We start from the raw sequence: 15,882 nt of genomic DNA, 5'->3' as shown, positions 1-15,882 counted from the left end.
GGTAGCAAGGGGTTCAGTGTTCAATCCCAACTGGTGCAAGGCCAACGGGAAAGGGGATCATCGGTTAATAAATTGCCAGAAACATCTATGGATGCCTAATATACTACAAATGGCCGAGGAGGAATTGTTTATATATTTTCACTTATGCATCTTGGAAGTTACTATTGCTAGATAATAGCGTCTTAAATCAGATTCATGGTTACCTACAATGTGAAGGAACGTGACTTTCCAGTCAGGGCTTCGAACAATAAAGCCATAAAGAAGCGATGAGTGTTTGTTTTGCTATATTGGTGAAAGGACATGATGTATTTTGGAGCCATTTAGTGACCGCTGAAATGTCTCAGCCAATGGATAGATTAGACCAAAGAATATGGGTAGCTTACAAGAGAAGGAAATGGCGCTAATGTCAGCAGAAAAAAACACTTAGCGCCATCTAGTGTTTGGCGACACTTTGGCATTTTAAGAATAATTAATTTAATTTGTGTCGTTGGTAAAATTAGTGTAGCAATAAGTGTCTGATCGCTATTCCCGACAGAAAAACGATTACAAAGCTTGAGAAAATGGCAAGTGTAGCTCAACTCAAGATGGCGTTGATGTTTATAGACAAAACTAATACCAGTTTCCACTCTTGTGACCTCAATTTCCACTCTTATTCTGAATAGACTTTAGTTTATGCCTGAACTATTTGATCGGGCATAGTCTTTTTGCTGTTATTTTACGTAACTTTGAAAAAATCTTTTCCGAAACTCCGTTGGGTCCTAAAACTTTTAACAGAGGATCACTAAAACCAAAGATATGAGTGTATGATGAAGTTCTTGACTCGTTATCATGAAAAAGGTGGCGGCTTCTTGACTCAGATTGTAACTGGAGACGAACCATAGTTTTCACCTATCAAACCCAAATTGAAGAAACAGAACATGAATGGAAATGCTCACACTCCCTTATAAAGGCGGATACTTTTTGTTTATTCACCTCAAACAATATCTCATTGGCAACTGTTAAGATGATGACGACTTAAAAACTGCAGTGAAGTCTTGGGTATCAGAGCAGGCGGCAAGTTTTTAAGAAGTGGGTATTTTACGACCTGTTGAGAGGCATTATAAGTGTTTGAACAAACTGGGCTGCTATGTCAAAAAATAGTGTAAAGTATGTGCTTCCTGAAAATATATTTCCTTTTTTGAAATAATCTTTCGTCGTGTGCTTATGTTCAAACGGGCCTTACTTAAAAAACACCACTCGTAGCACACTGAATCATCATAGATCTCCAAACTGTTCTTGTTCGCAAAAAAACTCGACAAATGTGCGTTCTTTCTCTCCACTGGGAAAAATCCTGTCATGTCAGAAAATGACCAGTTCTCGGGAAGATTCTGTCGATGCAGCTCATAAACTTTTATTTCATGATGCTAGGTTATGTTAGACTTTTCTTACGGACCCAATTCCTCATGTGTTTTGAGCCATCCTGGCCAAGTGGTTAGCGTGCTAGACTTGAAATCCTTTGTTTAAAGAGCGGGGGTTCGATTCCTGGTGCGGCTGGTTATTTGGTTTGGAACGGGGGGTCTGTATTGTGACTCTGCAAGCTGTAAGCTGGGTCGACCCAGCTCTAAATAGGTAGCTGGAGAAATCTGTGGAAGGTAAGCAGGATGGGTTGTGAAAGCACAGGATAGCTGGCCCCCAACCTCCCATCGCACTTCCTGACTGAAGGTCCATGGAATGGAAATCAGCACTGCGGGTTTGGACAATAGAGTTTAGTATCCTTTTTCTTTTTTTAAGGTGGTCTAGCTTATTTAGTAAAAGAATGTATCTTTTCTCGATGCCTTAGGAATCTACGAGGCCATCATGAATAAATGTTTTTTGAAGTAATGGTAATCGAAATTAGTCTTGTAAAAAAGATATATATTTTTCCGTAGCATACCGACCGCTTTCTTCTCCAGTCAAATCACTCTTCTCTAAGCTTCGTGATTTTTATAATAACATCGTTTTCTTTTTGAAATAATCTTTCCTCGTGTGTTTATGTTCAAACGGATCTTACTTAAAAAACACCACTCGTAGCACACTGAGTCATCCAAGATCTCCAAACTGTTCTGGTTCGCAAAAAAACTCGACAAATGTGCGTTTTTTCTCTCCACTGAGAAACATCCTGACATATCAGAAAATGATCAGTTCTCGGGAAGATTTTATCGATGTTGCTCGTAAACTTTCATTTCATGTTGCTAGAATCTGTTAGACTTTTCTTACGGACCTGACTCCTCATTTGTTTTTGAGCCATCCTGGCCAAGTGGTTAGAGTGCTAGACTTGAAATCCTTTGTTTAAAGGGCGGGGGTTCCATTCCTGGTGCAGCTGGTTATTTGGTTTGGAACGGGGGGTCAGTGTTGTGACTCTGTAAGCTCGACCATTGTCGACCCAGCTCTAAATTGGTAGCTGGAGAAATCTGTGGAAGGTAAGCAGGAAGGGTTGTGAAAGCACAGGATGGCAGGCCCTCAACTTCCCATCGCACTTCCTGGCTGAAGGGCCATAAAAGGGAAATCAGAACCACCGGTTTGGACAATAGAGTTTAGTATCCTTTTTCCTTTTTTAAGGTGGTCTAGTTTATTAGTGAAAGAATGTATCTTTTCTCGATGCCTTAGAAATCTACGAGGCTATCATGAATAAATGTTTTTTGAAGTAATGATAATCGAAATTAGTCTTGTAAAAAAGATATTATAATTTCTGTAGCATACCGACCGCTTTCTTCTCCAGTCAAATTACTCTTCTCTAAGCTTCGTGATTTTTATAATAACATCGTTTTCAAAATAAAGATGTTATCTACTAGTGAGATTTCAATATTGACCTTGAAGCTTCAAATAAATCTTTTGTCGATTTATTCTCTTCGTTATTTTCGTGTTATATCGCTTAATTTTCTGTTGATTTAAGCATTTACCCATAAAATATCGCAGACCAGCTAGGAAAGTCAAGTAGGGTGAGCAATTAGCATTAAAGCATCTAAGTGAACGGCTCGGTCTCAATAATTAGTAGAAGGTAATATTCACGGAGGATACAGATGTGGCAACTTATATTTTTCGAAGCAAATTTGAATGCTCGCTTGATTATAGTATGATTCTTCTCTCTTATATTAGCAAAATAAGTATTCAGGATATCAGCGACCTCCTCATATTTATTAGAAGTCGATCTTCCTCTAAGCTAATAGCTTCAGAAAACTTTTTAAAATATTTGTTTTTTTATCTAAATATAATGTTGCTGGAAACTTTGAAAAATGTTTTTTCCAGGAACGCTTTTCGATAATGTTTTTTTAATCTAAATATATTGTTGCTGGAAACTTGGAGAGTACTTTTTTCCGTGAATTCCAGCAACAATGTATTTAGATTAAAAAAAAAAAACAAATCTCTGTAGTTTCCTGAATAGGGCTGAAAGCTTTGTCCTCTACTTTTTCTGATTATCTTCACCGCGACTTGTCAATCTGTGTCTCAACATATATTTTGCAGGTGATACGGTAATTTCACGGTCTGAGAGAAATGATGAACAGCCGGTTGAAAAACTGGATACTCTATTTTCTAATATTCTTGATTAGTGTTCATCAAATTTTATTGCTTGCAATGTATCAAAACTAATTTCATAATTTACGGCAAGGCCAAATGTTTGCCCTCAGATTACCCGATTTACTTATTCAGATATCTATTATTAATAACTTGGGTGGATACGATTAAGTACTACCTTGAACTTGTAATTTATCAAGGCTTATCTTTCAAAACACACATTCAAAAGCTACGTTTAATGGTTTCATGGTGTGTTGGTTTGATATGAAGGTGAAAGTATTATTTGCCATACTCTGCATTGCAAAGCATTTATTTTGCTCTGATTCTACATTTAAGAGCCATATTAAGATAAAATCCCCTCATAAGAATCCTGAAACTTTTTATTCCATCACCTATTGCACTTCCAAATAACTCTTCAAAATATCGTTATATATTTACTTAGATATGCTTCGAGTTTCTCAACAATTTACTGTTGGAGCAATTCCTTTCAAATTTAAATATGACATAAAAAATCACTGCCATTTTACCCTACTCAAAATTTATTCTCCCAAGATTTACTTAATCATACCACTCTGCAAAAAAAGAGAATCTACATTGACTCATGTAGATTCATCTACATGAATCTACATACTGAAACATCTAAATTTGTCGCGATAGCCCGTTGCTGAGATGCTCACAAGGATCTTGTTGATAAATTTACTTCTATCCTATTCTACTTAAAGCTTCTAAATATTCTACTTAAAGCAAATTTAAAATTCTGTTTAGTTCAAATTTATCTTTAATTTAGTGTTTATTAAATAAGACAGAGTTATTTGTAATGTTTGTTGCTCTGGTTGAAAAGGGCCTTTTGGTTATCTTCTAGTATTAATATATATCTAAACAATCATATATCTAAACAATATTTAAACAATATTTAAACAATATATCTATACACTATCTAAACAATATCTAAGAATAATAAAACAGTTGAACCTGAACCAAACAACTCTAGATAGGAATTTAAAAGCTATACAAGTGCTTCCTCTCGCCTCCGTTTGTACATCTTATATCCCAAATCCCCAGAGAAGTTGCTGTGAAAGCTCCAAAATTGACCCCGGTTTACCCCAGGTCCCTGTGCTGTTCATGAAGATTTTACCAAGTTTTATTAATGTTTTTAATAATTCCTAGCTTTTTATAATTATTTATTCGTTGAATATTTTAATTATTATAGTATGTCTCATAGTTTTTATATTGACTATTATTTTAGACTGTATTGACTATGTACTGAATAAATCTACTTAATTAATTTTAGATTCACTACCCTGTTGCCGCTCGTTGTGCTGCTTTAGTTTAAAGCCCGTATTTGCGCGTGGTTACGATTCACAGTAGGAGGGGAAGGTCAAGGGCCTGAGCATCCAGTAAAAAAAAAAGAGTCCAATTAATAGTAGTTAAAAAATAAAAAGATAGTTTTGTTCCCTAATCAAAATAATTACGTTCCTAAGTTAGAGTCTAAATTGTTGTCTGGGACTTTTCTGTAGTGTGTGCTGATGATGATTAACGTCTTCACTTTTCTCCTAAATCTGAAGAAAAAGTAACTGAAATATGAATGTTGTTTTAACTTCAGGGCCTGGTTACTCAAATTCTTTCGATCCAAGAAGCCATATGCAAAGGAATGGGGAGTCGACAAAGTGATTTCCGATCACTAATCCTGAAACTTGCTTTGAAGGAACATTTGAAAAAGGAGCTACAGGAATCAGAGAGGCAATTTAAAGACCAATCATCTTGTCTTATGACCTTGAAGGTGAGTTATTTTATGTATTTGTTTTCCCTACTTTTTTATTGTGGCTATAATGAAGGCTTTTTACTTGCAATTCAAGGAAGTTCAAATTTTCTAATTTGTTTGTAGTTTTAGGGCTAATAGACTTCATTGACTCTTAGCCTTACGCTGTCGCAAAGATGTCCCCAAACAGAAATATTAATGGAAAATATTGTTTTGCCAACAAACAGTAATTTTATCTTGTTCGAAAATAAAATTACTTCTTTTTTTTGGAAGGCATTTTAAATAAATGCACTCTAAAATCTACTTTGGTTCCATGCTGAAGGACACAAGCAAACACGCAAAAAAAGAAACTTTTGTTAATTGTCCCCACACACGTGATTTTGTGAAAAAAAATGTAGGACTGCCAGAAAAAATAGAAGTTCCCTTCTAATATCCAGTATTTGGATCTTTACTACTACTATACTAACAACTCATTGAGCACCAAGTCGCCTAAGGCCAACACAGCCACGCCCGCTCCTCCTATATCCGTATCTATTCAGAGTCTCCCTCTTTACATTCACCCTAAAAGATCCATCTTCAATTTAATCCTTGCCTGTCGTCCACTTCATTCGGGAACGAGCCACAAATGGGTTCTCTTATAGGGTTTTAATAAACAGAAAATAATGAAGTTTTTTCCATGTACCTGCGCAAGAGCCCATGGGCGAAAGAATCGATGCTTAAAAAGAAAAAGCGCCGTGGTACTTTGAATTCAAGTAACACCAAAAACAGTTTTCTGTCCAATCCTATTACATTGCAGTTCAGTTTTATTGCGTTGGCGCTAGAGTTCCGTGTTACCACTGCATCAACAGGCCAATAACACGTTCATCTATGATGCATGCACATAAAGAGCTGACTATACAGTCCCAATGTTTATTATAAACATAATATTTTGTCCAAAGATTGCGACCAATTAATTGACTAAAGATTTTGACCGAATAGATATGAACAAATTGGGCAACAACTATGAGAAACTAGTAACAGGTAAAAAAAAAAACTGGTAAAAAAAAATAAATAAATAAATAAATAAACACCATCTACCTGAACGGAATTTCTGAAGCTGTCTATGCCCATTTAGGTTTACTCTCTATCAGTTGCAGCCAAACAGCAATGGAAAATCATCCTGACAAGAAAAAAACTATAAGCGCAATATAGTGCTACCCTGAATCATCAGATTAGTTGCAAAGACTTGGTTAAAACATTGTAGTTGTGGTTGTGTCTTTTTATTGCCTCCTTTTTACTTTTTCTTCACATATGGCTAAATAACACAACAATATCAACATTGGGTCACCAGTTACCAAAGTCACAGCAAGTTAATCCGTGTGTGTAATTCTCTAAACTAGCCAATGTTCTGAACACTAACCTATCCTTAACTAGTATATAATCAATAAGAAACAGTTTAAAACAAAAGACTTGTCTTTTCTAAGGACATAATCATAAAATTACTTCCAAACTTTGGCCAAATCGGAAATAAGCTTGTTTTTTGTTGTTTTTTTTTTTTAATCTTTCAGGATAAACCATCTTTGTTAGTTGAGCTCGTAATTTGCGGTTCCATATAAAACTGCTAAACTACCAAGGACATCTTTTATCACTATCTCATACTCTTCCAACGTAAATGAAATTACAGTGATATGGCCCCAGGACCCTCTGGTATCAGAGGTAATGACAGCAAAGCTTGGCAGCAAAGGTTGTATCATACCTGACATGCTGCAGTCCAGAACCTGTTGCTTCTATCTCTCATAGGTGCTAGAAAGTGGCGTTAAGGAGACGGAGCTATTCCTAGGTGGAGCAAAATTGGCATAGAAGGATGGGGTGCAAAGAGACAAAGGAAGGGATACCAAAGTTTAACCCCATACTGACTTAACATCTTATACGACTTAATATATACGACATGCGATTGGCTATTAAGCTATTGCCGGGATTGAGGATTTTTGAAATCATTTCACCCAGATAGAAAGAGGTGATTCCCAAATTTACCAAAAATGTGAAATGGCTGTGGAAACAAGGAATGCCTGACCAGGATTAGATATCAGTTCAAGATATTTTATAAATGTTGGAGGGTATGGTGAGGAGTAGTGATGTCTGACTGTTGGCAATATATATGTTAAGAATCGGGAAACTAAATCATCGTCCTCTCTTCACTAATTAGTTTTTTGGGTGTGGGGTGACGTTGAGACAATGGGTTGGGCATGGAGCCTTCGACTCAGTTTGATGAGTTTGTTCATATTCATTATGATAACCATAATCCCAGTTTATTTGAGAAAGGTGGAGATAAACAGTATATAGTCTTTAGGTCTTTTAGGCTGCAGCAGACCCATGATTTTGATAGAGTTTTGGTCCAATGAAGGAAAAATATTTTTAGCCGTTATATAACTTAACCGTTCATGTTTTCATGTAATTTTTGATATGTAAACTGTAATTTGTGATGCTTATCAGGCTTTCACTATAGAAAATTGAAACTTTTATTTCAATTGGGCAAAACTTAACTGTCTGGGGTATTAAGTCTGGGGTCCTAGTATTATGTACTATAATCTTGCTGGTAATATAGTACCTTTGGTTGGTTCTCAATCTTACGCCTGAACGGAAGCGAGAGCTTGGCTACTACTATATTTTATTTTATATAAATAAACTAGAAACATAAATACATCAAAATATACTCAACTTAGGTTACTCAACTGAACTTAAAATTGAACTGCACTGGTTAAATCACTCCCCTAATCTATATATATATATATATGTATATATATATATATATATATATATATATATATATATATATATATATGATTGCTAATCGACCATTCCCTGAGTCGCCATCGTCATTTATATATCCCCCTGTGCACCCCGGCGTCCCCTTTGTAGTTATGTCCCTGTGTCCCGGTCGTCATTTGTGTCCCGGTGTCCCAGTCTCTGATTTCTCTTTGAGTGTCCCGGGCGTCATTTATATTCCTTGTGTCCCGGTCGTCATTTATATCCCCCTGTGCCCCCCGGCGTCCCCGTTGTAGTTGTGTCATTTATATTCCCTGTGTCCCGGTCGTCATCCCGGTATACATTCGTTTTTGAATTGGTATATGATGAAATAAATTTTTAATTTTTTCCCGTTTTTTCCTTTTAGTTTTTTTTTATTGGTTTTGACCTTTTTTTAGGTTTTTTAGTTTTTTTCTTTTTTCTTTTTAGTTTTTTTGAAGTTTTTATCTTTTTAGTTTTTTTATTTTTATTTATATTTTTTTAGTTTTCTTTTTCTCCTTTATTTTTCAGTTTTTTTCCTTTTTTTAGTTTTTTTTTTCTTTTTAGTTCTTTTAGTTTTTACCTTTTTTAGTTTTTTTTAGTTTTTTAGATGAAAATTTTTTTAGTTTTATTCCTTTTTTTCTTTTCAGTTTTTTATTGGTTTTTACCTTTTTTTTAGCTTTTTTAGTTTTTTTTCGTTTTTTCTTTTTACTTTTTTTTTTAGTTTTTATCTTTTTTATTTTTTTTTTATTTTTATTCTTAATTTTTTTTTATTAGTTTTGAGTTTTTTTTGTAGTTTTTGCCTTTTTTAGTTTTTTCAGTTTTTTTTTTTAGTTTTTAGATTTTTACCTTTTTTAGCCTAACCAGGATTTGAACCTGGGACCTTCATTCTCCGTTCTGACACCCTCTCTCACCGAGTGACTACTCCAGCATGTTCATTTTGGTGTTTTAAATGGTATATTATTAACCAAATTAATGTGTTTTACAATATACTAAGCATCGTCATAACAAAAATGACGACAACTAATTTCATGACGTCAGTCAACACAGAAATTAAGTTCTGAAATTAAGTCATGAAATTAGTTGCCGTCATTTTTGCTTTGACGGTGACGTCATTCAAGTTATATAAGACATATGTTCACGTAGAAATCTATTAATGTTTAAGTTTACAATGACTGATGAAGATGCTCAAAGAGTCTATGCCAAAAAACTTGCTGCTGATAGAGAAAGTCAGAAAAGAAAGCGTGCCGAGGAACTATCAGCAGCAAGTTTTTTGGCATAGACTCTTTGAGCATCTTCATCAGTCATTGTAAACTTAAACATTAATAGATTTCTACGTGAACATATGTCTTATATAACTTGACTGACGTCACCGTCAAAGCAAAAATGACGACAACTAATTAATTTCATGACGTCAGCCGACACAGAAACATGACGTCACCTGATCCACAGATCCACAGACAGACAACTTATTTTTATATATATAGATAGATATATATATATATATATATATATATATATATATATATATATATATATATATATATATATATATATATATATATATATATATATATATACTGACATATATGCCCAAACGGAACCGGCAAGATATTCCCAGAAAAATGATAAAATGATAAAATACACCAGAAACTAAAGTGAAAGTGACACTTGCATCTATTTAGAATCTACTTAACCTGGCATAAACCCTATCGTACAACACCACCCAAACTGATATATGCCCAAACGGAACCCACAAGATATTCCCAGAAAAAAGAATAAAATGATAAAATACCCCAGAAACTAAAGTGAAAGTGACACCCTATCGTACAACAACGCCCAAACTGACATATGCCCAAACGGAACCGGCAAGATATTCCCAGAAAAATGATAAAATGATGAAATACCCCAGAAACTAAAGTGAAAGTGATACTTGCATCTATTTAGAATCTACTTAACCCGGCATAAACCCTATCGTACAAAACTAGTTCAATTCCTCTTTTAATCATCTCAAAGTACTAACGGTCTCCTTTTATTTGGTGCCTGATATCTTTTTAAACTTAGTTTCTAAAATTTGGAAAATCTATAGGCTAAAATATATGGTTATATGAAAACATAAAGTCAAAACATCTAAAAAGGAACTAAATCATTTTTGCTTAGGCAATTCGATACTTTACAAGTGACTGAACCAGAAACCAGGTTTGAAACCTAGAGCTTGGCTTCCACTGTAAATAAAACTTACCCTTCACAATGACGAAAAGCAAACGCAACAAAACGACACAAAAAATAGTACGTTTTAAAGGAGAAATTACAAGTACAGGACTTTAGAATTGCAGAATCGAACGTGGAAGAGAATAATTCGAATACAAAAAAAATGTATGAAAACTCTGTGGTGCACTAGTTTTTAATCCCTCTTTCAACCATCCTAAAGCATCAATTGACTTCTTCTATAGAGTTTCTTATTCCCTCTAAACTGGCTTATTTGGTTTATCAGACATTGAAAACTATGGTAAAATATACAGGTACGCTGTAACTTAATAAGCAAGAATATGTAAAATATATTAAACGATAGTGCTTTTCCTTCAATTCTTTACTTTACGTATTTTTCTTGCAAGGGTCAGCATTGCTACCTTTTGAAAGTCACTCGATAACAGAACGTAAACTATATTGAAATTACTTTGTTTAAAATTGAGATTAAATAAAAAAAATCTAATTTTTTTAGCTGAAAGTAAGGAGCGACATTAAAACTTAAAACGAACAGAAATTACTCCGTATATGAAATGGGTTGTCCCCTCCGCTCTTTACGCTAAAGCTTTTAATTGTTTCAAAAAGTAGAATTGTGGCAAAGAGTGAAACTTTAGCGTAAAGAGCGAGGGATTGCGGAGGGGACAACCCATGCATTTGTGCATGTTCGGGTTGTGGGACAACCCACAACCCGAACATTTCTGTTCGTTTTAAGTTTTAATGTCGCTCCTTACTTTCAGCTAAAAAAATAAGTTTTTTTTTATTTAATTTCTGAACGTTTTTGAATTAATGCATGTTTGGTTTTGGCTCTCCGCACATAAATTATTAAAACGAAATTTGTATATTAATTCTTTTTTTTTTGGCTAAATGGCTCTCTCTTAGTTTTGATCAGACGATTTTGAGAAATAAGGGGTGGAGAAGGAGGCCTAGTTGCCCTCCAATATTTCGATTACTTAAAAAGGCAACAAGAACTTTTAATTTTTAACGAACATTTTTATTAGTAAAAAATATACGTAACTTAAGAATTAACTTACGTAACAAACTTTCATAACCTTATATTTTTATTATGTATACGAGGGGGTTTGTACCCTCGTTAATACCTCGCTCTTTAAACTAAATCGTAAGTTTTGTCCCAATTCTTTAAGAATGACCCCTGAATCAGAAAGGCCGTAGATTAAATAGTTGAAATGACTAAAAATACTTTAGCATAAAGAGCAAGGTATTTATCTCCTCCTAAATACCTCGCTCTTTATGCTAAAGTATTTTTAGAACCCCTCATGTGCGTAATAATCTCTGTTCGTTTTAAGTTTCAATGCTACTTCTTCCTTTCATTTGAAAAAACGTTTTCATGTTTATTTTTCATTGTCTTCTTATAGTAATGCTAGAGAATCCTGCGCCCTTTTCATTGAATTTTTCTTCCCCCATGACAGATTCCTCCAAGGAAAGATCCTCCAACATAGCCCCCTCTCCTCAGCCCCACCCCCAAACAAAATAAAATCCCCCTGAAAACGTCTGTACACTTCCCAATAACCATTACTATATGTAAACACTGGTCAAAATTTGTAACTTGTAGCCCCTCTCACGGGTACTGTGGAGGAGTAAGTCGTCTCCAAAGACATAGTTAGTATGGTTTTCGACTATGCTGAACAAAATGGCTATCTCAAAATTTTGATCCGTTGACTTTGGGAAAAAAATGAGCGTGGGAGGGGGCCTAGATGCCCTCCAATTTTTTTGGTCACTTAAAAAGGGCACTAGAACTTTTCATTTCCGTTAGAATGAGCCCTCTTGCGACATTCTAGGACCACTTGGTCGATACGATGACCCCTGGGAAAAAAAAAAACAAAAAAAAAAAACAAACAAATAAACACGCACCCGTGATTTGTCTTCTGGCAAAAAATGCAAAATTCCACATTTTTGTAGATAGGAGCTTGAAACTTCTATAGTAGGGTTCTCTGATACGCTGAATCTGATGGTGTCATTTTCGTTAAGATCCTACGACTTTTAGGGGGTGTTTCCCCCTATTTTCCTAAATAAGGCAAATTTTCTCAGGCTCGTAACTTTTGATGGCTAAGACTAAACTTGATGAAACTTATATATTTAAAATTAGCATTAAAATGCGATTCTTTTGATGTAGCTATTGATATCAAAATTCAATTTTTTAGAGTTTTGGTTACTATTAAGCCGGATCGCTCCTTACTACAGTTCGTTACCACGAACTGTTTGATACTTATGTCTTTAATGTTGCAGAGGAAGAGACAGCCTTCAGCACATTCAGGAATCATTATTAATTAGTAAAGGGACAATAATTACTGGATCACTTAAGTCTATCCACCCTTAACTATCCAACTACCCGTGCTCAGATTATGATATCTTGTATTTCCGACAGTCATATATATTAGAGCTGCACAAATTCCGAAAATTGGCAGTGTCTCTGCTAGAATTGGCCACAGATGATGACCACTCAATCTTTAAGATGCCTTCAAAATCCCATCATAGACGCTGGCACTTTATCAAGCCGCAAATTGTCCCATTAGACTCTTTTCCCTACTATCATCACTAGCCTGAAAATTTTTTGTTCTGTTTCTGAAAAAGGAAAGACCAGCCTTAAATAAAATGAAGGTTTTATTTTAATTTTTTGCTTTTAAAATAAAGAATTTTTTTTCGTGATTTTCTATAGAGTGAGGAATTTTATGATATATACTTTGCAATTACTGATGATTGTGATGATTGAGGCAGGCTAGTTCACTAGCGCAACTGAGCTTGTCGCAAATAAATTCAATATATATTTCCTTTATATTTTATAATGATCCAATAAAGTTGAAAGACATTTAATTGAATGGAGTGAATAACAACAATAATGTATCAACTGATTTTGTGGAAACAGGGTTCTACTGTATAATTTGTAGGTTCAGTCTTGACAAAATATCCTTCTAACAATTCTAGACAGAATAGTTACGCAAACCTTAAAGCATCAATGAAAAAAAAATTTCCAAATAGCTTCCTTTGACCATCAAAGGAGCATTTTGGAAGATTCGACATCTCCTAATGATTTACAGATCTAAACTCAGTTAGGAATCCAACCTACAACTTATTGTTATGATTTAGTATAAATGTTATTTTCCTTTTTAGGATGAAATCAGTCATATTGATAGGGAGTTTTCTTCTGTGAAGTCTGTAGCAACATTGAAGTATCAAATACTTTTGCAAAAACAGGTTTTACAACGCGATGGCAACATAAGTCGTACTATTAGCTCCAAGTTTGCTCTATTACCAGATTCACTGGAGGAACTTGATAGAAGACTGGACAACGAGAAAGCTAGGCTTGTCTGCATGGCTGGAAATAAGGGAAGCTTAAATGTAGGTAGAATCTAAAACTATCCTAGAAAAAGCGTTGTAATTTTAAAATATATATATTTATACTCTACTTCATAATGCGGGACCCACAGTTCAGCCTCAGCAGCAGTAACTCACTGCTGGGCCCAGAATTTCATTCCAGTGGTGAGACATTATGCGAAATTCTGTGGTAGCACCGTAGATTGAACATCTGTTTGGCTAAACCTTCTAAATGCCATTTGTCATTTGCACTTATAGGAAAATATCTATAATTAGATCAGTGTGTTTTTCACTTGTGATAATGTCAACAGTAAAATGTTATCACAATGCTAATTAAGTTTCACAGATAAAAGTTGTTCTTCTCCTCCCCCGCATCTAATACCCTCCAAGTGGCTTGAGTACAATTTATCTTTTCTTGAAAACGATATGTGTTTTGGACAGTGTGGTTCTTATTTGTTGAAACACACACACAAAGATAATCACAATAATAATCAAGCTTGATAAAACAACTAATGAAAGTTTACTGATTTTTAACACCTAATAATACTAAATCCCGGGTGTCTACAACAATTTTATATTCCTCAATTTTTTAGTGCAGTCTGTATACACGTGGCGTCTTTGGACGTGGCGTCGTGGCTCAACTCCCAAGAAATAATTCCATGACCACCTGTTTCCCCTCCCCTTCAACACTTCCTGAAGGTTTCAACTTCATATACAAACCCGTTCTCGGTGTGTACTGTATCTGCTTCATGTGCAAATGAGCCCTCATTTAGCTGGATTTCTTGTAACTAAACTCTCCTTTAACTGAACCTTGTTCAATTAAACCCCCATCACACTCAGCCACCCGCTAAAATCCATCCCCGTGCAACTCCAAATCCGTTTTGTCATCTCTGTCTACTATAATGCCCGTTTTCTCAACCCCCAATAAATACACCTCAGTTCAACTAAACCTTCTGTTCGAAATAAATCCACGTTTAATTCAACCCTTATTTAGCTTAAGCCAGTTTAACTGAACGCTTTTCGAACTCAATCCCCGTTCAACACGACCTCCACCTCATTTAACTCAATCCCCGTTTTAGTCAACCCCCATTCAATCCATCTCTCATACAATTCAACGCTCATTTAAGTCAACCATCATGCAACCTAACCTCGGCTTAGCCCAATCCAATTTACCTCGACCCCCATTTAAATCACCCCCATTCTGCTCAACCCTCCTTAAATCAACAGTATACTTAGGAAATGTAATTCAGCCGGTTTGTGTGGGTGATAAACTTTGACTCGAATGAAGTGGTCTTTATTCATTTATTAATTACATATGTAAGGTATATATACTGCTTTAATGTAACCCCCCTCCCTAAAACTTAACAATTTGTTATTCCGTCTTATATATTTGAAATCAGTTATGTTTTTCACATCCAGGGCCCGAACACAATTGAATTTCATGGTTGCCGCAATGGGTTGAATGGGTGTTGAGCCAAATAGGATAGGATTGCGTGATAGTTGAGTTAAATGAGGGTTGAATTTCAGGGGGGTTGAGCTGAGTGGGATCTAGGTTAGACTGGCACACCAGTTACAAGCACACCATTGCACCTACCTGTCGACACATAGTGTCTTTTGAATTATATCGCTGCTTAACTATGCCTAGATTATTATTCCCATTAATTTCCATCGGAGGTTATATTGCAAGGGTGGGTTGGAGACAAAAGTAAGTGTTTTAGCCCCTCACTTCTTCCCAAAAAGAGACCTTCTAGCTGATTGGACAGCTAAACATGGCCTCAATCAAACGTTTCGTGGTAACGAACTGTAGTAAGGAGCGACCCGGCTCAATAGTAATCGAAACTCTAAAGAATGGAATTTTGATACCAATAGTTACATAAAAAGAATTGTATTTTTACGCTGATTAGTTTTACGAGTTAAGTTCAAAAGTTACGAGCCTGAGAAAATTTGCTTATTTTAGAAAATAGGGGTAAACGCCCCCTAAAAGTCAAAGTATCTTAACGAAAATCGCACCATCAGATTCAGTGTATTAGAGAACCCTACTGTAGAAATTTCAAACTCCTATCTACAAAAATGTGGAATTTTGTATTTTTTTTCCCCAAAGCAGATCACGGATGCGTGTTTATTATTTTTTTTTCAGGGGTGATCGCATCGACCCAGTGTTCATAGAATGTCGCGAAAGGAGCTCATTCTAACGGTAATTAGAAGTTCTAGTGCCCTTTTTAAATGACCAAAAAATGGAGGGCATCTAGGCC

The 15,882-nt window shown here is 35.3% G+C and overlaps 1 protein-coding gene across 1 annotated transcript in view; it reads left to right on the top strand.

The window, feature by feature from the left end:
* The window catches only part of LOC136027001 (structural maintenance of chromosomes protein 5-like), a 116,528-nt gene that overhangs the window by 82,031 nt on the left and 18,615 nt on the right, over positions 1-15,882 (top strand). Inside the window, exons 15-16 of the mRNA XM_065703883.1 lie at positions 5,135-5,311; positions 13,427-13,654. Coding sequence (XP_065559955.1) covers positions 5,135-5,311; positions 13,427-13,654 — 405 coding nt within the window. The remainder of the gene's footprint in view (positions 1-5,134; positions 5,312-13,426; positions 13,655-15,882) is intronic.

The sequence above is a fragment of the Artemia franciscana genome, chromosome 5 (genome assembly GCF_032884065.1).
Source record: "Artemia franciscana chromosome 5, ASM3288406v1, whole genome shotgun sequence".
NCBI lineage: Eukaryota > Metazoa > Arthropoda > Branchiopoda > Anostraca > Artemiidae > Artemia > Artemia franciscana.
The sequence above is the reverse complement of the archived record's forward strand: the minus strand, read 5'-3'. Positions and strand labels throughout refer to the sequence as shown.